The sequence below is a fragment of the Centruroides vittatus genome, unplaced genomic scaffold, assembly GCF_030686945.1.
Source record: "Centruroides vittatus isolate TY-2023 unplaced genomic scaffold, ASM3068694v2 contig_876, whole genome shotgun sequence".
Taxonomy (NCBI): Eukaryota; Metazoa; Arthropoda; class Arachnida; order Scorpiones; family Buthidae; genus Centruroides; species Centruroides vittatus.
In genome coordinates, this window is record NW_027122568.1 from 1,088,427 (window position 1) to 1,101,584 (window position 13,158).

Consider the following 13,158-nt stretch of genomic DNA (forward strand, 5'->3'; position numbering starts at 1 on the left):
GGCTCTTGCTGAAAGTGTTAATTTCTGCTTTTTATTATTATTTTTACAGTTTTATTTCCACAATTTTGTGAAAATATGTTTATTAAAAAAATTCAATACTTGTTCTATATTATATAATAAAATCCAGTACGGAACTGCAGTACGGAATAAAAAAGTACAGAACTGCGGCTCCCATGCATTTTGCAAAACCTACATTTCGGCTCCCACTGAACTTTTGCTTGCCCACCCCTGCTATATAATGAACATGCAACCCACTGATTCTGCCAGAAGTTGTTTTTTTTTCTTCTTTAATTACATTTTTTTTATGAAGAAATCAAAAAATGTACCTTGAAATAAATGGCATTTGAAATTTGGCATGTTATATGGAAACACATTCTGGTAGTTATGTTACTATTCCATTTGCTTTGCTGTGTAACGGTGGGAATTCTGTACGGCGCACATGAAAACTTAATGCGGGCCTGTTCTGGCTTAATGCAGTCTTACTGGTCATTTTTCTGGAGTATAAACTCAGCCTAACTATTTTCATATTTAATCTTATCAGTCCACTTAATAATCAATCTAATATCATATGCAATGTTATTGATACAAAATATGTGTGCGTTTGTGTGTTTTTTTAATAACGCCTGTTTTTGTTCATTTTAACACTATTAGCTTTTTTAGCTTTTTTTCAGTGTGAACTCTCTTTTCTCACTTTTTTTTATTGCCATGACTGCTTTAAGCCCTGGTATATTAAAAACCAAAAGGGAGGGAAACTAACAGTGAACTTACTATTATTAAAATAATTGGTTTCCAGACCTTAAACAAAACAAATACACCAAATCCATAAGACTGTGTGAAGCCAACTGCTTTGTTAGAATTCATTTTGCAATGAGATGTGACTTTACTCCCATATCTGTTCAGGTTATGTAAAAACAATGTCATTCCACCCCTAATGTAGCTTCAGTTCCACATTATTATTAATTCTAATTTCTTTCTGTATTTTCAGAATTTTTGTGTTCTTGTAGTCTTCTTTTTAATTGATTGTTTTCTGTCAAAATACTCTTGACAGTATTTTTTAAAATTTTACAACCTTCGGTATTGCAGTGTTGTGCCATTGATGACGATATCAAATTGTTTTTGATGGCATATATATGTTCTTTAATTTTTTTCTGGTTTCACCAATGTATCTTTTTTATGTGAAGAACTGCAATCTAATGAGTAAACTACATTATCTTTTTCTAAATCATTATGTTCATTATTTTTATATTTACAGTTAATCATTTTAGTTATGGTTCTTGTATGATATGTACTAAAATAATATCTAAATTTTTTAATTCATTTTTTAATTTTTCAAAAACACCGAAACTTATTCTATTTTAAGATACAAAGTCTTAATGACTCCCGGTTTTCTATTTAATGTGACATTTTCTTTCTTTTTTTTTACTTGCTTCTAACCACTTTAACTAGTGTTCTAGGGTAATTATTTAAGCTAAACATTCTTATTATATTTTCTATTTCCATTTCTTGATCATTTTGCAAGGTTGTTCTCTCTTTAATTTTGCTGATATATAAAGATATATTTGAAAAGTGTTTTTTTTTTATATATAAAGGTATATTACATTTGAAGTGTATAACTTTACTGGTAGCACAATCTTTAACATACTTTTTAAATAATAATTTACTATTTAATCTAACTATAGTTAAGTTCTAAATAATTCAGACTATTATCTACTTGTTTTTCACATTGTAATTGAACATTTTTATTTATTAAATTAATTTCATAAATGAAAGTGTCTTTTTTGTAAAAGATCTGGTCCTTTTTTCTGTTGGCCTTGGTGTGATAAGCCCTCCAAATTGTTAAATCCTGTTTATTAGGCTAGCTAAGTCTATCTAAAAAAAGAGAGATTTTTATTCATTTGTGAGAACTGCATATGTATATTAATCCAGTTTTAAATATTTTCTTAACATTCTATAAATATTTTAGAATAGATCTATATTTTACATTTCTGTTAGAATATTATCCGTTATATATTTGTACAGGTAAATACTTATATCAAAACATTTCTTTTGAGTCAGTAAAGCCAATGTGCTTTATTACATTACAATCAACCCACTAATACAAAGTTGAAGGGCACTTTAGCAATGTGATTTATATTAAACAAATTTTACAAAATAAGTCAACAGTCATACCATCAACTGACAAAAGCCAAATTTTCTCCCAGTTATTTCACTGTTTTATCTTGTCTTGATAAGTTTAAAAAATAAACAAACAAGCTTATTTGTTACGCCAACATACACTTTATTGAGATATAGTGACTTCAAGATTCAATGCTTGTTTTTTTTATGTCAGTTAGAGTTGGTTAACTCTAAATGACATAAAACAACCAAATAATGATTAAAGTTACTGGATATAACAGTTTGCACTAGCTACTAAATTGAATTCAGGAACTGGATGTGTGAAACTTTGCAAATGTAAAAATCATCTAGAGTAGAGCGTCATTTATCCAAAAGCCGGTCAACCGAAACTTCGGTTAATTGAAAGCTTTCCAGTTGGACTGTGTTGTGCTGAATCGAATGTTTTTGATACTAGATTAACTTCTAAAGTATAATTTTTTTGTTTTTATATTTTTCAATATATTTATTTTGTTTGTACAAAATAAAGAAATAATTTTTAACAATACAATAGCCTCAATTATTATTATAAAAATTTTTGTTAGGCTTGAAATCGACGAAAATTCAACACGAAGCGACACGCAACGGAGAAAAATTTTAACATCAGATAGTTAATATATTTTTTGTACATAATCGGTTATCTGAAAAATCAGTTATCCAAAGAACCCCAGTCCCCAATTGATTCAGATAAACCATGCTCTACTGTATTTGCTTGGATTTTGATGAAACCAAAACTGTATAAAACTGAAACTGAAAAACTTCAACAACTTGCACATCAACACCTTTACTTTCCAGCAATACTTTTTAATTAAATAATTTACTGTTTAGGACTTTGTCCTATACAGTAAATTTTTGTGTATGTAGACTGATTTTTGTATGTTATATTGGTAAATTTGTTTATGTAATATTTGTGTAAATTTGTAAATTTTTGTGTATGTTATATTGGTATTTTTTGATAATTTGTAATTTTTTCCTTTGTTTTTGTTGTTTGTCATACAATGTTAACTTTTTAAATTATGTAAATTCTAATTGGAACACACTTTCTTTCAAACATTCGTTATCAAACTGTTCTGATTTGATTTTTTAATCTGAAGAAGGCTTATCAAATCAGCCAAAAATGCTTGTTTACTTCCCAGCAAAACTTTTCAATTAAAGATGGTGGTAAATATTTTGTCAGTTTTGGTTTTTATACTTTATACTTTGGAAAAGGTTTGCTTTTAATTTAAAAATACAAACTAATTATATTATATTAATATTGTAATTCAGTTGTTTTATTATTTCTGTTATTAAAACAATTGATGAGAATTAGTGATGCCACGAATAGTGATTTTGCCGAATACCGAATATTCGGTGGCCAAATGTTTAGCAAAATATGTGTACATTTCGCTGGTGACAGATTATGACCTGTCTCATTGCGGTGGGTGCGGTAACAACGCCGTGGGCACATTTGTTTTATTTGCTAGTAGATCGTGTCACGACACGCATTATGTTCATTGTTACATCAAATTGTGTTACTAATATTCCTTATGGACGGCCAGATGGCCGAGTGGTCAAGGTGTCAGCCTACTGCTCTGGGGGACCTGGGATAGAATCCAAACGGGTCAAATAATCCCCAGGAATTTTTTGGGGGGTGGTCCGTTCGGTTATGTTGGCCCTGTCCCTCACCACCCAGTCACCCCATTGTGGGCCTGGCCGCACCCATAATGGGCCTACTAAAAGAGGCCCTCTTAGTGCTCACAGGGCGGAAAGAGTTTTAAAAAAAGAAAAATTCCTTATGACTATTAGTAACACAATTTGAGCTTGAAACCCAAGTTGAGCTTGAAACACGGTTTAACTTTGATGAAAATGACAAATATATGTTTGCCACTTTTCTTGAACCGCGTTTCAAAACCAGTTTCCTGGGATTAGTTCAATCGCAAAGAGTAAAACAAAAAGTTTTTTAGAAGCTCTGAAAATTAGTTGTGATGAGTCTACTAATACCGATGATGATTTTTCTCCACTTCGTAAGAAAAGAAATATCAATGAAAATGATAAAACCATTGAAATAGATGACAGTTTCTGGAACTGTTTTGAGGAAATCGCTACAGAAAATATGCAAAATGATGCGGATGTGGAGAAGAAAAGTGCTATTGCAAATGAGATTGATTTTTATGTGAAAACTGTTCGCCTAGATCGGACGACAGACCTTTACAAGTGGTGATCAGCAAACGCAAAACAGTATCCAAGCCTGACAGAAATCACTAAGATCTATCTATCGTCTCCTGGCAGTAGTGTATATAATGAGAGGCTATTTTCAGAAGCGGGTATAGTTTATGAGGAAAAGCGCAATCGTTTGCTATCAACAAATGCTGAAAAAATTGTTTTCATTCATCACAACTTACCACTGATAGATTTTAAGTATTAAATGTAATAATTTGTGATTAAAATAAATACATTTTTGAGTAATATGTGCATTTTTTTTCCCATGATTTGGTATTCGGTATTCGGCCGAATGTTGCGTTCTATTTGGCCGAATACCGAATATTTAAAAAAGTAGCTGAATATTCGTGGCATCACTAATGAGAATAACTATTTTGTAAAATTAGATATTTAATGAAAAATCTCCTAATCCTATTAACTTCTGGTTTCCTTGCTGGCCAGATTGCTGAGGCAATTAAAGCATCAGTCTACTTTTCTATAGTACCCATATTTGAATTTGGGCAGGTTGATAAACTCCAGGAATTTTTCAGGGTGGTCTGTCCCAAATATGTTGGGCTGCATCCCTATTGATTTGGTCATCCCCTTGTAGGCCTGGCAAACCCATGATGAGTCTGGAAAACAGGTCCTCTTAGTGCCCTTTGGGCAGAAAGAGTAAACAAAAAACTTCTGGTCTTTAACGTATATGTCAATTGTGTTTACTAATTGTTCAACATTGTCGTAGAGTACAAATTGCCATCTATAAGAAAAAGTAATTTTTGAGTTGGAGTAAATATCACAGGTATGACATATATCCTATGCCTAATTATTAATAATACAACATTGACATCATAAACATGGGCCAATGTCAAAGTCAAAAAAACATGCACCTGGTCATGATATGGCATGTGTTTTTCCACAAGCTTTGGCTTGTGTAATTTTGGGGAAACTGGAAGTGATGTGTTTTGTATTAAATGATGTAATGTAATTGTTATTGAACTTAAGAGGTTACAACAAGCTTCATATTACATGTTAACTGATATTTTGTATTAACTGAACTTGTTAACATTGTAATGCCTGTCCTTGTTTATTGGACTGCAAATCTACTTTGCATTAACACAAACTTTGTAAACTTATAACACATTAATGAGGTTTGACTGTAAATATTTGATAAGTGAATTCAATATATTTTACACTTTCATATTGGTTTTACTTAACATATTTCTTAATTAATGATTTTGAGTGATTAGTTTTATTCCATATTTCCTTGAGACACATCTTTTTATTTATTTTTATTTGTCTGAAAGGTTGTCTTACAATTTGACTGCTGTTCTTTGGACTGCTAATATAAAAAATTAGAAGTCATCAAAATAGTCTGTGATGCATTTTTGGCTCTACTGCTCAATGGGTAATTACTTCAGTTAAAAAGAGTTTTGCTGATAAGAAAGTATTGAATTTAAACTTTTTAATGTTTATTATTTGCTGAGGTGTGTAGAAAGAACAAGATGAAGACACTTCATGTATTGTTTTGTTTGAAAAAATTTTTTCAATATTTTATGAGTAGAATAACAGATATTATTGAATGACATTTTCTAATTGATCAGTTTGTGAATTGTAGATAGTTAAATAATCCATTTACTTTTTTTCACATTATTGCAATTAAGTTTATAATTTTATTTTCTTTTTACAGATTTCAATCCTTAAGTTGTGGAGAAAAATGCTTAAGTAAAGAAAATTGGGAGACAGTAAAGGCCATGGAAATTGAACGTAAAGGTCGTATACAGTCTTAAACATGATGTTATATGATTATATATTCAGTTTAAATTGTCATAAATATTTTGTACATTCTCAAAGTTTATTATATTGATTTTTTTTATGTATATCATATTTTTAATAAATCTTAAAAAATCTAAAAATGTTGCTTTTAGATGTGAATTGATTAAATACAGTATAAATACACATGTATTTCTTTCTTTCCTTTTGCTTTTAGTATTCTATAATGATAGTGAAAGAATAATAGTCAACTTAGTATTTTTTTATTTACAAAATACTGGTAAAATATGTAATATATATAAATTTTATATTCTTACATTGAATTTAACAAAAAACAAGGAATTTAAATATATTACTCCAACTGAAAAAACCCGAAATGTACAGTTTTAAATGTTGCTGGAAAGTTAAGCAACTCGTTGCTTAACTTTTCCAGCAACATTTAAAACTGAGTGTGTTATGCCATTTGTTATATTTTATTTTAAAAACTTTTTATATTTTTAATTATAACATGGCAAAAAGTACGCTTTTTGCCATGTTATAATACTTTTTGTTCCTTTCTTTTTCCTTTCTTTTAAACTCTCCGCCCTGGTGGGCACTAAGAGGGCCTCTTTTAGCAAGCCCATTATGGGCTCGGCCAGGTGCGGAGGGACGGGGCCTGACGTATCCGGACAGATCACCCCTCCCCCGAAAAATTCCTGGGGATTTTTCGATCCCGGGTCTCCTTCTTCTTCTTCTTCAATTTAATTTAATATGGAGATTATAGCCTTTGCGGCTCTTTCTCCGACCTACGTTGCCAGTTGCTAAGCGAAACGGCCAGTGAGGCTAATGTAGCTCTCCAGCGCTGCCACGTGTTGACCAGTAGTGATGGAGGCCGGCGGCCAGTATATAGGTGTCAGCGTGCGCACCAGAGACATGTTAAGGGTCATCGTGTTGCCTAGGTCCTTACGGGCCCGGGTCTCCCAGAGCAGTAGTCTGCCATCTTGATCCCTCGGCCATCCTCCCAAAAAAAAAACAAAAACAAAAAGGTTTTGAGAATAGGGAAGAGTTTTTATAAAAGAATTGTTAACGTTAAGAACGAGTAAAATCATCTAAAATGGTCAAGTTCGACCCTACTTGAAATATGACACTCGATCCCCTTTTTCTCTTCACCTCAAAGACCAGCAAAACCAGCAAAATTTAATAACATCAATCTCCCTAATATAAAAACCACCATGCAAAATTACAGAAATTTTCGACAAAAAAGCACAAGAGATTGAGAATTGACATGTCGGCTTTTTTAAAACTCTTTCCTTTATTTTTTTTAATATTTAATTCTTTCCACCCTGTGGGCACTAAGAGGACCTTTTTAGCAAGCACATTATGGGTTTGGCCAGGCCCACAATGGGACTGCCGGCTGGTGAGGGACGGGGGCCGATGTATCCGATCGGACCATCTGCGAAAAATTCCTGAAGATTTTTCGATCTGTCCGGATTCCCGGTCCCCGATAGCGGTAAGCTGCCGCCATAACCGCTCGGCCATCCGGCCGTCTGACACGCCGGCTGTTGGAGATCTGAGAGATAGATAGTAGGTTTCTCATTTCCCGGTCTTTTGCTTGTCCCGAGATTCCGGGATAAAAGTAAACTGTTTCCCGGGAAATTCCGGGACAAAATTAATTATTTTTAAGATATACAAAATATCATTAAATCAAATGATATAATTATTTTTCGCTTTTTTAAGTAATTTAATACGTTCTGTAACCTCCAAAATCATATTAATAACGGTATGTAAGATATATGTTAAAAATTACCTTTGAATTACGTAGAAATTTTCACAAATAGAAAAAATTTATTAAAGTTTGCTGGAAACTGCATACAACAACAACAAAAATGTTTTTGAATTGGGTTGGAAATAAAAAAAAATGAACTTAGATCAAACTTCTAACTTAGAAGGTAATTTTCGTTTTTTTAAATAAAATATGGTACAAAATATTGTAAATTTTTATAAGATTTTAAAAAGCAAAGATGGTCAATACAGTACTCCGATCACTCAATCTAATTCTTATTTTAGTAATGAGAAGGTCTTGCTACTGAGAATGCCTTTTCTGATTTAATTGATGTGATTGGAATTGTGTTTAATGTATTTAAGAGAAGACAAATATGTGTTTTTCACCTGTATCCTGAAAGATTTCTAGTTTGTTTACGAAATTGTAGTACTTCTTTTGTTCTCTAGTATTCTTGATTTGTCTACCTCGACTGCTTTAATAGAAACATCATAGCCCAATAGTTCGGCAGTTCGTTTGCCTTTAATAATCAGGTTATGAAGAAAAACCTCATACTTGCAGACTTCGTACTCGTTTGTATCCTTGCCCAATTTGCACAACTTGGCGTTACAGCAGTTATTGAAGCTACTGGCCTAAAAATTAAGACAACATAAGCACATATATTCCAGATATTACTAGTAAAGAATTTTGAGAGTCCTGCCATAAATAAGCTACGTATTGATTATTAATCATTTGTGACGTGCCATAACGAGCAAAATTTAAAAAAAAAAACTAATAAGTAAGTTTAAAATTAATAAATACAAATGTATTCTGTCAGTTTATGAGTTAATTATACTTTCTATTTGCGAAATTTCCTCAACCTTAACATAAAATAAGAAAAAAGTGAATTTTTAAGAAAAGTGAAATTTACGGGATTTCTTGCGATATTTCCCAGGTTAAAAAAACAGAATAGATAGACCCTAATAGAGAAACCCTAATTGAGAAACCCTAATAGATAGTAAGTGAAACGTCTCAGATTGTTGACACTTCACAATATGCAAAGATTTCTGGAAACACAGTGGCCCTAAACCTTCGACGCACACACTGCTGGATTCGAGAAAACATTGTGCCTAAATCATTACACCAAGTTTCAGAGGAACTAAATTGGATTCCTCCACAGGACATAGAAACCAGTAGCAACAATCGCAAATAGCACAAAATTTAAACTAAATGATTCCTTCACAGTCGCTCTGAAACCGCTTCGCGGTCCCCTAGAGACCGCGGACATCAGTTTGAGAACCGCTGATCTAAATAAAGGAAACTTTTGAAAGTTGTGACATAGGAATACTGGAAACAGATTTAACAGTAAGACTCAATATGTGAATGAAGTGCACGTTACACAGACTACAAATAGAAGAAGTTTTGGGTGAAGCGATGTCACCTTGTTAAATGCTGAAGAATAATGTCCTCTGTACCTTCCTTCAAAGTACTGAAGATCACACTAAAAAAAACTTCAAATTTGTACGAAAAAAAAATTTTCACAGGAAGCCACAGGGGTAACATATGTAGACTCAGCGCGACTAACGGAGGGGGTGGAACCGATTTGGTATTTCGAAAGAACACTCATTGCTTGATACCGGGTCAGTCGTAATACAAATGACCAATTAGAGCATAGAAGGCGTATAAACAAGATTTTTAAGGCCAATTAACGGCAGGAAGGTGTCCCATAGACTTAGCATTGAAAGGTTGAAAGGTGGAGTTTCATGGGAATATTTTTTGCTAAATGGTTTGGAAAACATGTTTATTCGTCTAAATACTGTCAAACAACTTTTCTTTAGCAAATTAGAAGTGAAAAAACGATTAAAACAGGTGATTTTATACAGCGCAGTAACTAGCCTTTTATGCGCCTGGTGCGAGCACTAAAGTCTATGCCCTGTGTCTGGGCACCGCCCTAGTTACGGCACTGATTTTATAGCGACTGTTTACATAATTCGAAATGGTAGTCTGCGGGGGGCGTGGCATTTCGCGGGAATTTTTCAGGAAAATGTTTTTACTGGTGGATCTAATAACAGACAAAGAAATTAACCAGTTAGAGTGTAAACGAAGTTTACTATCGATGTTATCTGCCAATAATCTGCCTTTTTACCTCTAGTTGCTGTAGACTTTTAGGGGGTGTATTTTTGGAAATACTGAAATATTTTTGGCCCGGGGTTTGTGAGAAAGCATTTATTGGTTGCAATAGTTAAAAAACACATACAGGAAAGCGAATCAGAGCTTAGATAGCAACAGACATCTTTACAGTTTGTAAAATCCGCTTCTAGAATTGACGATTTTTTCCTGAAAAATTCCAGAAACGTTATACTTATTTGTTTTCGTTATAAATAAACAAAACTAATACATTTTGAGTAGTTTCTTGATTAGTACCTCAAAAACACAATCCCACAAACATCTAACATGATAAAACCACGAAAAACACTATGATTTTTACAAAATTCATTTTTGAATTTGGCCTACAACCATCCCCACGCGCCACACATCGCGAGAGCGCCCCCGCGCGCCTGTCTCAAAGTTAAAATTACGAGTCGTTTTTCTACTTTGACACCAGAGTATTGGAATTTCCTTCCTGTCTCTTAATGTACAAAACTGTTCGTTATTATTATTAGCTTATTTAATATACTATCTAATAATTTTTGGAATTTGTTTGTGAGGAACTTCTATCCAATGCGATGAGTCAATTCTTTTTTCCTATATCCAGAATGTTAATAATTAAAGTTGTTTTATGCTACGTTCTAAACACACGTTGAATAAACGTGAGAAAACGATACGAAACGTGTCGGACAATGAAAATATTGCATCGTCCCGCCTATTCACCAGATTAACTAATGTCATTTATTTTAAAAAAATTAGTTTTCATTACCTTTCGTTACCGTAATTCGTTACCTTTTATATAATTTTTCCGGCTGTTTAAACAGGGGAAAAGTATCCGACATAATCACCCCCCTCGGATTTTTACATTTTTCGGCTCAGGGGTCCTTGAAACGTCGAGAAATGAAACAACAACAACAAAAAAAAAAAAAAAAAAAAAAATCCGGATAATTTCCATATGTATAGATGTTAGTGTATGTGCGAGGGGACACGAATTTGGTCAACCTATTTAAAGCTCACGATCCTAAAATGGGTCGTGAGCGAAATGGTTTCAATTTCTCGCCGAAATAATGTATTGTGTAAGAGATATAGTACATTACAGACCAACTAAAAACAATTTATGTGCAAGTGTCCTGCGTACAATAAGAAACTGTTTATATGGAAGTGACGCCACTTGTTATACTTTCAACACCTGGTATAACAAGGTGACGGCCGGATGTTTGAGCGATTAAGACTTCAGTCTACCGCTCTGAGATCGATTTCGGGCTGTTGAAGAACCCGGGGCGATCTGTACCTGGTGTGTCAAGACAGTCCGGCAGCCCAAATTGTGGATCTTCAGAAAACAAAAATGAATAACGTTAAGAGAGTTCTCGATAAACAAAACAAAACAAAGAATCACCAGCTGCCACATTGCAAGTGTGATGAAATATACGATGAGCACGAAGATCTTTAATTAATGATCTTAGGTAAGAGTTAGCAATACTAAAATACGAGCGAGATTTGTGCACAGATAATTTCTTAGGATAATAACTTTACAAAGTTTTAACAGAAAAATTTATCACGAAACGATTATTGATGCTAATGTCTGAAATTCTATTTAATCCATGCAAGATGTGTGATACCAGAGCCCCTTCGGCCGCCAATTTAAAGTCTTTTAATCTTTAAAATTGGCGTTTCCACTTCCCGGGACGAGGACCCAGGGGTTGGATTTGTGGGAAGCGAGTGTTCGGGTTGTTTCATTGTGTCACACAGAACGTGGCGCTTGACGTGTAAGTGAGTGAGTGCGAGAGTTCGAGTAAAGGTTAAACGGTGTTTATCTTCGTGTACAGTGATGTTGTGTCCGTGTGTGTGTATGATCGAAGAACGTCTTCGACATGTCTATAAACAGAAAAACAGTAAATTACGATACGAGAATAAGATGTGTTAAAAAATGAAACGAAAGAGTTCTTACCATCGGGGATTTCGGAAAATATTCACATGTCCTCTTGGTCTTCGTGGTAAAGTTGGGAAGGGAGAAGAATCTCCCTTCCAAATGTTCCTACAAAACACAAACACAGTGAGAAAAGGAGAAGTTGATTCATTCATTACCTAAGGTGAAGATTATTGCCTTTATCAGACAGACTTTCTTCCCGAACAGTGTTATGAGAAGAGCGAAGGACCTGACCTAGCCTAGCCTAGCCTAACCTAACCTAACCGGAAGCTCAATCCTCATAGCAGCTGTCTGGGAAGAAAGGTTGGCCGAATGTCGCGTCCGGTGAAGAAACGTGTCACGTCCGGGTGGTCACAATCGGGAGTCAAATCCGTTCGTCGTCGACCGAGTGTCACGTTCGGGAGACAAGTCCGTGGGTCACGTCCGGGAAAAGGTGTCGAGTCCGGGTGAAAAGTGTCTAATCCGGTAAAGATTAAATAGAAAAAAAATTAATTAAATTTAAGGTTTTAGTTTAAATGTTAGTACGACAAGAGGAAAAAAAATAATAAAAAACCTCTTGCCTTCTTATCCTATGTTAGTAAATTGAAACCGAAATCTTAAATTTAATGTTAGTACGACAAGAGGAAAAAAAATTAAAAAAACCTCTTGCCTTCTTATACTACGTTAGTAAATTGAAACTAAAACCTTAAATTTAAATGATACTTCAGAAATAGCAAAGGAAAAAGTCGTTCACATCTCTCGCAAAGCGACGCTTTTTCCTTTGCATCCTTGCCCACACCGAACGAGAGGATCCCACTCGTTGGAAAAGGGAGGAATGATCGAAACATTCCTCCCCTCCCAGTGCGGCAAAGATGATGTCGTCAACATGGAGAATTTTCACTTTTCGGAACAAGTCCGAACAGCGAAATGCCTCCTCTCCGTTCAACGCGGAACAGAGAATGCTGTCGACATCTTCTATTCCTGAAGTCGTTCCCGTGAAGAAAGAACCCCTTCCGCAATTGATGGAAGAGAGTTCCTCTCCCCGCTCAAAGGGGGAAAAGGCCCTCTCTTCATCCATTGCGGAAGGAGAACGCCCTTCACACTTCTTCATCTTCTTCATCTTCTTAGGCCGCAGCCACCGCCAAAACCGCCAGTCCTTCATTCTGCAAAAAAAGAAAAAAAAAAAAAAAATATATATATATATATTAATGGGATTCGGATATACTTAACGCAGGAAAAGTTCACGACGAATCGGAATTCGGATAGC

The 13,158-nt window shown here is 34.2% G+C and overlaps 1 protein-coding gene across 1 annotated transcript in view; it reads left to right on the plus strand.

Moving 5' to 3' along the window:
• LOC136983098 (mini-chromosome maintenance complex-binding protein) overlaps positions 1-6,242 on the plus strand; it is a 41,690-nt gene extending 35,448 nt beyond the window's left edge. The window contains exon 11 of the mRNA XM_067279728.1: positions 6,017-6,242. Coding sequence (XP_067135829.1) covers positions 6,017-6,116 — 100 coding nt within the window. The 3' untranslated portion in view covers positions 6,117-6,242. The remainder of the gene's footprint in view (positions 1-6,016) is intronic.
• Positions 6,243-13,158: the final 6,916 nt, after the last annotated feature.